At 49.4% G+C, this 12,641-nt stretch overlaps 1 protein-coding gene across 1 annotated transcript in view; it reads right to left on the reverse strand.

Annotated features, from left to right (window-relative positions):
* The window catches only part of LOC129328324 (epoxide hydrolase 1-like), a 37,943-nt gene extending 26,180 nt beyond the window's left edge, over nt 1-11,763 (reverse strand). Inside the window, exon 1 of the mRNA XM_054977323.1 lies at nt 11,645-11,763. Coding sequence (XP_054833298.1) covers nt 11,645-11,673 — 29 coding nt within the window. The 5' untranslated portion in view covers nt 11,674-11,763. The remainder of the gene's footprint in view (nt 1-11,644) is intronic.
* Between the last annotated feature and the right edge of the window lie 878 nt (nt 11,764-12,641).

Raw genomic sequence — 12,641 nt, forward strand, 5'->3', positions numbered from 1 at the left:
GTGGGCGGGTGCAGCAGTCCCAGGCTGAGGCCAACCGCCAGCTCACCCACGCCCAGACAAAGCAGAAGGCGGCCTATGACCGGGGCGCAAGGATGAGGACCTTCCAAGTCGGAGAGAAGGTCCTGGTACACCACTCGGTGTTCCCACGGGAGGAGGGGGACCCATGGAGGGGCCCTTACCAAATTCGGAGGGTGCTGGGCCCCACCACCTATGAGCTGCAGTGCGGGCCAGGCCGACGCCGACGGAGAACCCTGCACGTGAACCTGCTCAAGCGGTGGCATGAGCGGCCAGAGGATGGGTGCGCCTTGGCCGAAGACCCCTTAGACCTCCCAGACAGCGAGCTGCCGTGGACCGCTGACGCCCCGGAGTTCGAGGAGCCGAAGGTGGATCCACAGCTCAACCCTGCACAGAAGGCCCAGCTACAGGCCCTGTGGAAGCAAGCGCCCGGGGTCTTTTCAAGACGCCCCGGGGTCACGAACCTGGTGCACCATGCCATCCCCACCCAGCCGGGGCAATCTGCACGGGCAACCTGGCGACCCATCCCCCGGAAGCAGTGGGAGGCGGTGGATCGGGAGACGGAGGAAATGCTGCGCCTGGGGGTGATTGAACCGTCCCGAAGTGAATGGCGCAGCCCCATCGTGTTGGTGCCAAAGCCAGACGGGTCGACTCGCTTCTGCATTGACTACCGGGAACTGAACAAAGTGGCCAAGTTCGACGCATACCCCATGCCGCGGGCGGACGTCCTAGTGGGGCAACTGGGGCCGGCCCGGTACTTGTCCGCCCTCGACCTGACGAAAGGGTACTGGCAGGTACCAGTGCGCCTGGAGGACCGGGAGAAGACGGCCTTTGCCACCCCCCGGGGCCTCTTCCAGTTCCGCCGCATGCCCTTTGGCCTCCACGGGGCAGCGGCTACTTTCCAGCGGCTGGTGGATCAAGTCCTGGGGGACTGTCGGGACTTTGCAATGGCTTACATTGATGACATCGTCATCTTCAGTCCCGACTGGCCCTCCCACCTACAGCACCTGGAGAAAGTCCTCACCGCACTCCAGAAGGCAGGGCTGAAGGCCAACCCCAAGAAGAGCCACTTGGGATTCCAGGAGCTCAAGTACCTGGGATTTGTCATCGGAGGTGGACAGATCCGACCCCCGCCTGAAAAGGTGGCCTCCATAGGGGATGTGCCCCAACCACAGACCAAGCGTCAGCTCAGGAGGTTTCTGGGGCTTCTTGGCTACTACGGGCGCTTCATCCCCCATTTTGCGACCCGCTCAGCCCCCCTGACGGACTGTCTGAAGAAGGGCAGCCCTAGTCGCCTCGGCTGGACGCCGGAGCGGGAGGCTGCCTTCCAGGACTTACGCACTGCACTATCGGACACCACCAAGCTCTGGAATCCGGACTTTGAGAAACCCTTCGTACTGGCAACTGACGCATCGGCCTCAGGCCTGGGGGCGGTCCTGATGCAGGAGCAAGATGGAGGGAGGGTGCCCGTCTTGTTCCTGAGCCGCAAGCTCCAGCCAGCAGAGCAGAAGTATGCCACCATTGAGAGGGAGGCCCTTGCCATCAAATGGGCCGTGGGGGCTTTGCGGTATTATCTGGCGAATAACCCCTTTACATTGGTGACAGACCATGCACCCCTCCAATGGATGCACCGGATGAAAGAGCACAACCCTCGCATCCTGAGGTGGTACCTGTCTCTACTGCCATACCGGTTCACCATTACCTACCGCCGGGGGACCAGCCATAGGGATGCGGACTTCATGTCACGGCTCTTCGAGCCAGACCCCCCCGAGCCAACGTCCAGGCTAAGAGGGGGGGTGTGTCCGGGGTCAGCAGCCCAGCCCCCGGACTTGCTGGCAGACAGCGGCAGGGGGCAGCCGGGAGACAGCAGTTCAGCTGCTCTGTCTGGCAAACAGAGCCAGACCCTGCCTACTCCAGGGGGAAGGGGCAAGAGGCCAAAGCCTCAGAAGGCTGGAGGGAGCAGGGAGAAGCCAGCTAGTCCCACCCACCATGGGGGAGAAAGGGGGCTAAGCAGGCTAGAGGAAAAGGGCCAAGGCAAGGGGAACAGGGACACAGCAACAGCCCAGACAGAGCCCTTACCTTCCAAGGAGGAGAAGCAGCCACCACAGCCCAGAGCCACACCCTGGCTAGAGGACAGCAGCCTGGCTCAGGAGGTGCTAGGAGCCAAGCCCCTCCAGGTGGAGCTGCCACAGGCATTCTGGGGGAGGAGATGGGTAGCCCCTCCCAGCATCAATGAACAGGCAGCACAGAAGCTGGTCAGGGCAGCTCCTCGCGAGCAAGGCCAGACAGGCTCAGCAGCACAAAAGCTGGCCAGGGCAGCTCCTCGCGAGCAAGGCCAGGCAGGCTCAGCAGCACAGAAGCCGGCTGGGGCAGCTCCTCGTGAGCAAGGCCAAAGAGACCTCAGCTGGGGATGGCTCGCATTCAACCCCACCCTGCCAGCAAGGCAAGGAAGCCAAGAAGGGATTAGTGGTAGGAGGGAAACACCTGAGGGAAGGCACAGCTGGGCCAAGTCAGGAGAGGGAACAAGCCTAGAAGGAGGGCAGGGCGGGGAAAGGAAGCCCTATATAAGGTGGCTAGGAAGAGCTCTGAGGTGGTGGGTGTGAGTGAGGAGTGATGATGTGGAGTGAGAGCAGTAGGATGCAAGGGTGGTGGCTTGGAGGAGAGTTCTGGAAGGAGGAGATGAAGGAGGACGCAGAGGGTAAGCAGGCCAGGTTGAGCAGGCCAGCGAGTGGACTGAGAGGGAGTCTGGGTGAGGTATACCGCCCCTCCTTCCACAGAGCAGGGTCCTGCAGAGTCCCTGGCCCCCCTGTGACGTCAGGAGCAGACTGCCCAGTGCCACGCCCAGCGGCAGCCGCGGCAAGCCCTGACAGCCAGATCATGACACCTCCTTTCTGCGAAGGCAGGAAGGTGGGTGATTCTGGCGGCAGCCTCCTTTGGGCATTTGTGCAACGGCTCAGGAGCTGTTGCACATGTAGTTGAGCCGCACAGTGCCCTATCCATTGCAAATGCTGTGCCCTCTGAGCAGGGTGGAATGGGTCCCTCGACACCTGTCCTTTCTGCAAAGGCAGGAAAGGCTGTCAGTAGTGAGTAGTGCATGCTCTGCCTAGGTGTCTGAGTGGTGGGATAACCACACTAGCCCCCCTCGGTTCTCAGGACTGCTTCCACTCTGACCATTTCTAGCGACCTCTCCTGTCCTTTTTCTCCTGTCCTTTCCGCGAAGGCAGGAAGGTGGTTTATGTCTGCACATTTCATCATCACTCACACAGTCCCCCTTTTCTCCTTCTATGAACCCTTTGGAGACCTCTGCTCTCCAGCCCATCCCTTCCTTTCCACGAAGGCAGGAAGGTGTCTGGTGTCTGGTGGTGCTGCCCAAACTGTTATGAGTAGTGCCCGTACTGCCTGCTCAGCTGAGGTGTCTTGGAGTGGTGTGGAACTGCTCTGCCCCCCCCCTAATTTCCTGGGGCTGCTGATCCCTCTTTCTACCTCTCCCTCTGTGGAACCACTCTGACCCTTACGAACAACCTCTCCTGTCCTGCCCATCCCCTCCTTTCCGTGAAGGCAGGACGGTGGGTCATGTCAGCCGCTGCTTCACAAGGGACTACCATGTTACTGCTGCCTCCTTGGTCACGAGGGACAGCTCAGCTGTGATTGCACATATGATTGTACAGTATAGTGGCACAGCACGATTGCACAGCATGGTGGCTCCCCTGTCAATGGGACTGACTGGACCCCTTTGAGCCGGGGTGGGGGGGAGAATGTGTCCTGCGACTCCCATCCTTTCCACAAAGGCAGGAAGGTGGGTGATGGCAGCTGCTGCCACTGCCCTGTTTCTTTCTCTCCCTCTCTGGGACCACTCCGACCCCTCCCAACTACCTCTCCTGTCCTGTCCATCCCATCCTTTCCACTCCTGCAGGAAAGTGGGTGATGTTAGCTGCCGCCGCAGAGTACCTCTGTGGGTTCCACGGATGAGGACTCACAACGCTTGGGAGCTTTCCAGTTCCCTCTCATGTACTGCCATGACCTTTTCCAACGACTTGCACTGCCCTGTCCCCTCCTTTCCCTGATGGCAGGGAGGTGGTTGATGTCAGCAGCCGCTGACAGATTGGGATTTTCCTGTCCCTGTCACTGGGTCTTCTGAGCAGGGGCGGCGCTAGGGTTTGCCGCGCTCGCGGCTGGCCGGCCAAGCGCCCTGCACCTGCCTGCGTGATGACGTCATGCGTGACGTCATCACAGGAGCACACGCGCCGCCGCCGGCCCGATCGCTGTGGTGGGCGGCCTCCGAGCTCTCCCGCTCAGTTGCCTCCGCCGCAGCAGATGCCTGCTCGCGGTGGCTGCGCCCGGCCGGGGGCTTGTGCTGGCGGTGGCGCAGGGTGGGAGGAATAGGAGGCTTCTGCTTTGGGGGGCGCGCTCTCGCCCCCCGCGCCTCTTCCAGCGCTCCCTCCGGCACCCCGCGCCTGTGGCCACCGCCTACCTGGCCTCAATAGGCACGCCGCCCCTGCTTCCGAGTCCGGCTCCTTGCTGTGGCTGGAACCCCTTGGTCCCCCTCTCCCTCACCACTTTGTCTTCCCTCTTTCCTCCTCTCCCTCTCAGGTACTGCTATGACCCTTCCCAAGGACTTGCACCACCCCGTCCCCTCATTTCTGTGATGGCAGGGAGGTGGTTGATGTCAGCTGCTGCTGATTCGGGGTCTTTCCATTCCTGTCCCCCTTTCCCCCTCGACAATTTCATGGTCCCTGTTTCTCACTCTCTCTGTGGAACCACACCAACCCTTAGCTCGCCACCTCCCTGAGCCTGCCAGACCCGGTGTCCGCAGGCATCTCTTATCTGTCCCGTCCATCCCATCCTTTCCGCAAATGCAGGAACGTAGTTGGTTTTTGCCGGTGCTGCCTGAGCAACAGTGCCAGCTCATCTACTGTTGTGCATATGGTAGTGCAACACAATGTCCCCTGCCCATGGCACCGGCTCTCCCCTCTGACCAGGGGGAATCGGTCCTACCACGACTCACGTTCTTTCCATGAAGGCAGGATGGTGGGTCATCTTGGAGGCAGCTCTGCTTTGACACTGGAGGGGCATCCAATGCTCCATGCATGTCCAGCTGGTGTTCTTTGTCTGGACTCTACACCACGCAAGGTGCGGACAACACTATCGGCCCTGGTGCCGTGAAGTACGCCATCTGGTGAACATACGTCAGTGTCTGACCCTCCAGGTTGTGTTTGTGTGTATACGAGGCCTCCACATACGCCAACTTGTCTTGCTGGAGGATTTTCTTAGCAAACTGTGGCTGGGTCATTTTGGTCTGTGGTAGCCAATGACATCACCCACCTTCTATTCTTTCCAGAAGGTACCCTCTGGGAGGCCTGGCAGGCGGGCATATGGGGGGTGCCACTGGCCAGCAGCCGGACCCCCCATCCCTGAGGGGGAGGCAGCCCGCCACCACCTCCCTGAGCCCGCCAGGCCTGGCGTCTGCAGGCATCATCCACCTTGCTGTGTGAGTGGGTAAGTGGCCTCCGACCTGGAGGCCTGGTGGGCTGGCACATGGGGGGTGCCGCCAGCGAGCTGCTAGATCCCCCGCCTCCGAGAGGGGAAGCAGCCCACCCCTGCCTCCCCAAGCCCACCAGCCGCAGGCATCAACCACCTTGCTACGTGAGCGGATAAGTGGGCACCAACCCGGAGGCCTGGCAGGTTGGCAAATGGGGGGTGCAGCCGGCCAGCAGCCAGACCTCCTGCCCCTGAGAGGGGAGGCGGCCTGCCACCGCCTCCCTGAGCCTATCAGGCCCGGCGGCCATAGGCATCAACTACCTTGCTGCGGAAGTGGATACGTAGCCTCTGACCCGGAGGCCTGGCTGGTGGGCACATGGGGGGTGCTGCCAGCAAGTGGCCAGACCCCCCACTCCTGAGAGGGGAGGTGGCCCACCACCACATCCCCGAGCCTGTGAGGCCTGGCGGCCGCAGACATCAACCGCCTTGCTGCGTGGGCAGATAAATTGCCTCCTACCCGGAGGCCTGGAAGGCAGACACATGGGGGGGGGGGTGCTGCCAGCGAGCGGCCAGACCACCCATAGAGTCCACCCTCCAAAGCAGCCATTTTCTCCAGGAGAACTGACCCCTGTCATCTGGAGATCAGTTGTAATTCCAGGAGATCACCAGGCCCTGCCTGGAGGTTGAAAACCCTAGATATAGCCCTTCCTTAAAAATCATGATCTGGCCACGGTAGTCCATACTCTGGGCCCAATCTGGTTAGATTATTGTGATACGGCTACACGGGGCTGTTTTGAAAACTGTTTTGAACCTTCAAGTGGTTAAAAATGCAGGAGCCAGGCTGTTTTAAGGGGCTGGGTACAAGGTTCATATCAACCCAATGACGGAAGATCTGCATTCACTGCCCGTATGTTTCCAGGCGCAATTCAAAGTGCTGGTTCTTACCCATAAGGCCATATTTTCCAGCCTGACTGTTGAGAGCCCAACTCTCTGTGTTGTTTGCTTGCAGAGGTTAGGCAGGTGGCAACCAAAGCCAGGGCTCTCTTTGCTCTCTTTTAAACACCAGGCAAAAACATTTCTTTTTCTTTACCCAGGCTTTTAACAAAGATGTTTTATGGTCTGCTCCTAGCCTGAAGATAGGTTTATCGATATTATTTTAGTCTGCTCTGTTTTATGTGCTGTTATGCCCTGGATTATTTTTGTTTACATTGTTTTAGTGACTTGGATTATTATTATTTTTAAAAAATTTTTTTTTTATTGGTGAGTACATACAATGTTATTCAATACACAAATTCCCCATCTTATCTAAATTATATCAGCCCCCACCCTTCCCTACCCCTCCTTACTGACTTCCAACAGCTTTCCAACCCCAAACCCCTCTTATTACTCAAATTACTCTTAACCATAATTTTTCTAAATCCTATATATGTTATATCACTTATTCTAAGCATGTTCAAATTCTTCTATATCTCCAATTTTCTAATATATCAATCTACATTTCACTGTTTAAACTATCTATTTTTAATACAATCTCCTTATTACTAATATTAGCTTAGATTAATTAATAGCTAAGTTTCCCCATTAATGGTAAAGTTACTTCTCTCTCCCCTTTATAAAGTCACATATTAATAATTCTCAAACTGCCACAATCCTCCTTTCACATCCCATTTTTTTTCTAGATATTGTTTCAATTTCTCCCAGTCTGCAATATATTCTCCTGGATCAAGATCTTTAAGTATTCTTGTCATTTTGTCCATCTCAGCCATGTACAGCAATTTGTAAATCCAGTCTTCTATAGTTGGTATTTCTTGCACTTTCCATTTCTGCGCATACAAAAGTCTTGCTGCTGTAGTCATGTAAAATAGCAATGTTCTGTACTGCCTTGGAACTTCTTCCATTCCCAGTTCTGTAGCAACAACTCTGGGTTCTTATTTATTTGGGTTTGCAAAACCTCATTAATTATTTCTATTATATCTCCCCAGTATTGCTTAGCTACCTCACAAGTCCACCACATATGATAAAATGATCCTTCATGCTTTTTACATTTCCAGCATTTATCTGACATATTTGCATTTCCATGCGCAATCTTCTTAGGCGTTAAATACCACCTATACATCATTTTGTATACATTCTCTTTAATACATTCTCTTTAATACTATCAAGAATTGACATGATCTGGGCCTCCAAAGAACTGGTGGTATGGACTAGAGATGTGGAGATAATGCCCAAGGTAGGCTCAGATCACAATCCAGTTATGTGGAGATTTGGGAAAAATAAAAAGAAAAGAGGATGGAGGATAAATGAAGACTTGCTGCAAACGGAAGAAAATATGGCGTTGTTATGAAGAGAGACCAAATTTTTTATACAGTGCAATTTGAATAAGGATGTACCAACTAACAAGGTATGGGACACATATAAAGCTGTTATTAGAGGAACGCTAATGCATCTGAATGCAAGAGCTAGGAGGAGTAGGGAAGAAAAAGAGACTTGAAATTATGGAAAAAATTAAAGCCAAAGAGATACAACTTAAAAAAAGACCAGGAAAAAAGAAAATATTTCAGGATATGAAAATCCTGCAGGAACAATTGACGGCAATGAACAATAGAGAATTGGAGTGGAATTTAAAAAAAATGAAACAGAAGTCGTTTGAAGGTGCAAATAAGCCTGTGAAATATTTAGCGTGGCAATTAAAAAAAAAAGAAGGGAGAAGAAAATCATAACTAAGATTCGAGAGGAAGATAAAACATTGACAGATCAATCAGCCATTAGTAGAGCCTTTTTAAAATTTTATGCAAAGCTGTACCAAAAGAAAGAGGTGAACAAAGATTCAATAGCGGAATATTTGGAGAAAGTGAAGCTTCCAGTAATTTCAGAGGAATGGAAAGAGAAGTTAAATAGGGAAGTGACAGAGGAAGAAATAAAAGAAGCTATACAATCAACAAAATTAGGGAAAGCACTGGGACCAGATGGAATAACAGCAAAGTTCTATAGAATGATGGCCAATGAGCTGACACCGTTTCTAAGTGAGGTAATTAATGGAATATTACAAGGCCAAAAGATTCCTGATTCATGGAATGAAGCTAATATATCATTGATCCCGAAAGATGGACAGGATTTAAAGTTCACACAAGCAGTTAAAGGAATTTACAAAGATCAGTGTGCAGTGATTGTAGTTAATGATGATTTGACTAAAAAATTGAAAATAGGTAAAGGTACAAGACAAGGTTGCCCATTATCTCCATTGTTGTTCATTTTGATTTTGGAAATTTTGTTGATTCAAATTCAAGAGGACGATACAATCCGTGGCATAAAAATAAAGGAATTTTCCTACAAAGTCAGGGCATTTGCGGATGATGTAATGTTGATAGTGGAAGATCCAATAGACAATTTGCCAAAAATAATGGATAAAATAAAGGCATTTGGTGATTTGGTGGGATTTTATGTGAACAAAAAGAAGTTGAAGATATTGTGTAAGAACATGACGAAGCAAAAACAGCAAGAACTAATGGATATAACGAACTGTGAGGTAGCTAATAAAGTGAAATATTTAGGAATTGAGTTGACTGCAAAAAATATAGATTTATTTAAAAATAATTATGAGAAACTGTGGCAACAAATAGAGATTTGATAAAATGGAATAAATTAAATTTGTCATGGTTGGGAAGAATAGCAGCAGTGAAGATGAATGTGCTACCACGTGTGATGTTTTTGCTGCAAACTATTCCAATTATCTGAGACTTCAAACAATTTGATAAATGGCAAAGAAAAATTTCAGACTTCGTGTGGGCAGGCAGGAAACCCCGGGTGAAAATGAAAGTATTACAAGATTTGAAAGAAAGAGGGGGACTGCAACTGCCAAACACAAGATTATATTACGAAGCAATTTGTCTGACATGGTTAAAAGATTGGATAACGTTAAAAGACCGTAAGCTGCTGACTTTGGAGGGACACAAAAAGTTGTTTGGATGGCATGCCTATTTGTGGTATGATAAAGTTAAAGTGGACTCTATGTTTTTGCATCACTATATCAGAAGAAGCCTTTTCACAATCTGGAAGAAATATAAGAATTACATGGAAAGTGGTATCCCTTCATGGGTGGTACCATATGAAGTAATAGATCCGAGAACTGTTTATAATGAACAACAATGTTTAACTTATAAAGAGATAATGTCGATAGAACATAGAATACCAAAAATAAAGACACAAGAAGAGTTATCTCCTCACTATGGATGGTTTCAATATAGGCAAATTAGGGATCTTTACAACTCGGACTGTCTAAAGGGAGGAATAAGACTTAAAAACTCGGAGTTAGAAGAAGTGATTCTACAAGAAGGCTAAAAAGATATTTCGAAAATATACAAAATACTTTTAAAATGGTATACGGAAGACGAGACAGTCAAAGTCCAGATGGTGAAATGGGCAATAAACCTTCATAAAGAAATAACAATGGAATCATAGGAATAATTGTGGAAAAATACTTTGAAGGTGACTTGGATTATTTTATTGATGTTTTCGGGTGTTAGTTTTTATTGTTTCAGCTGTGTTTTGTTTTGTTTTACTGTTGTGAGCTACATTGAGCAGGTCTGCAGAGGTAGCAGACACATTTTCTAAATAAATAAATGGTGAAGTTGGGGCATATAGTGAAGGGGCGCATAATTTTAGTTCTCTGCTCCCCCAGGAAAAATTATTTACAGCCCTGTATGTTAGTATAGCCAAAGTATGCCTTGTTAAACACAGCACTGGTCACTCGCCTCCTTCTTTTGCAGCCAACAGATCAGACTAAGGCAGCGGTGTGACGGGCTGTCACTTACGTAATGCAAGGGGAAGTGGTAGGCTTGCAGCAGTTATCCACTTCAAACAAAATGGGAGCATTAATGCCCTACAGTGCTCAAGAAGGGAAAGCATACCAAGGTGGCTGGATCCAAATGAGTAACAACTGCACAGTAAGCAAGAAAGTCACTCTGGGAAAACCTTAACTGAATGACTGGGTTGGGCAATGAGTGCCAGAGATCAAAATACAGTCCTCTAACCTTGGCCCCTTTCTTTCTTGCATGTTCTGGGAATATTGACCTAGCCTGTGAGTTTGGATTGCAGATTCCTTTTGTAAATGTTTAGCTAAAAGTCTGTCCTTTGCCCCAGAAACTAAAGGAGAACGATCAATACAGAGATCACTGCAGTTCCTATCCAAGTATGGTAGAGAAGTAATCATAATAACATTAAGCTTTTAAAATGCTTTTGTGGCATTTAAAATACTTTGTGTGTACATTATATTTAAATTGCTACAACAGCCCTGTAGGATAGAATAGCTGTTATCCTGAAATGGGAATGGGGATGTTGTGGCTGGGGGTGGGGTTACTTAAGGCTACATAGCAAGTTCATGACCAAATTGTAAGGAGTTTTCTGCAAGATTACACATTTTAGGGGCATTTGACACGAGGAGCAGACTTAATAAAGGTGCGCCTGCACCCTACCGAGGAACCTGGATTTTTGAGGGCCAGGAAAAGTGTCTCTCTTCCTCAGTCTTTTTTCCCTAGAAAGATGAGCAGCTTATACAACAGGTAATCAGACCCTCATGCATTTCTCTGCTCACAGGCCTTACAATAGCAAAATACGGCACAGATTCTCCTCCAAGCAGCTTTAGGAATGCTAATCTGTTTCAAGCAGGATCAGATAAGCAGCCTCTCGACTGACTTCCTCTGCAAGAGGAATTCTAAAGTTCCAGTCACATTCAACAATAATTGTCTATTACTTTTCTGTTAAAGACATGTCAAAGACCTGCTTGCATTCTCACAATGGTTGAAAAGAGTAAAATGGATTCTCCCACTTTCTTTCTGTGTTTTATGTACAGAGTGGGTATCATATATCCACAGAGAATATCCTTTGTGACAGAGAATGCAACTGGGCTTCATGTTGTGTTTCTACCTTTACTGCTGTACAATCAGAGAGTTTACCTTGTGCATCTCAATTCTAGTTGCACTTTACTAGATTGACTGTCCTGGTTTTCAAGCTCTCTGTCCAGCAATTAAATCAGTGCTGAACTCTTTCTTCATCGCCCCACCCCTCTGAACAGATTCCAGCCAAAATCCATGTGCAATCCATCCCAACCTCACCAGCTCCCCCAGAAACTTGTCTGCAACCTCTGTACACTCACCGGACACTCTGTAAGATCTGCTGCCACATGTCTGCAAGAGGGCCTTATGAAAAACAAGTCAGCTAGGCACAGTTCTAATGCTGAGCAAAACCTCTTCCGAGTTCATTCAGTTTCAATTGCCTTCGCTCTAGGCTGTAGAAGTAACAAAGAGTCTATGTGCAGGTAGCAGTGCCACCTACTGTCCAATATGATTGCTTATGACAACATAACACACCTGTATACCCTCCCTGAGTTTCCATTTCTTGCTTGAAGAACGGAGGAGAGTCTTACTAGGGTGGGAGAATCTTTCTCATTTGGGGTTCTTTAGACATGGAAGTTACAGTTTATGTGTGAACAAGAAGTGATCAGTCCCCCAAACACCAGGCTGCTCTTCTTGTCTTATACTCTTGTTACTCAGAGGGAAACTACATGATATACATGGGTGTGTGTTGGGTCCTGCAAGGTTCCCTGGGAAGTGTAGTCTTACAAAGAACAGCCACTCGATGAATTGCTGGGGATTTTTTTGAACTTTATTTGAAAAGAGAAATATAGCAATAGAAAGTGCATAGAAACTTATACAAAATACTAAATTTAAACTACAACAGAAAAATATGTTCAAAGTATGTGGCAACACAACTAACTTAAAGGATGTTTCTTCTCTCTCTCTCTTTAATTACTTATAGCAATAATCTTTAGTCAGTTATCTGATTAAATCAAATCACTGGTTTAAAAGCACCAAGGGGAAGTTCCCTTTTTGTTCTTTTTGCAGAGACCTGTGCAAGTGAAATTGACTGACCTCCTCCTTAGGGGGTAAAATTGACCCCCTCTCTACTTAGATAGGAGGTGAAATTGACAAATGTCGGTCAATTTCAGTTGTACAGGGCTCTCTGCAAAAATGCTTTCAAACCAGCAATTCAACTATCTTGGGATGGACTTAACATTAAAAAAAAGAGGGAAGAAGGGACAGGAGGGGAGATGGAAAGGAGGAGAGAAGGAGCAGCTGGATAGACAATCACAA

The sequence above is a fragment of the Eublepharis macularius genome, chromosome 1 (genome assembly GCF_028583425.1).
Source record: "Eublepharis macularius isolate TG4126 chromosome 1, MPM_Emac_v1.0, whole genome shotgun sequence".
NCBI lineage: Eukaryota > Metazoa > Chordata > Lepidosauria > Squamata > Eublepharidae > Eublepharis > Eublepharis macularius.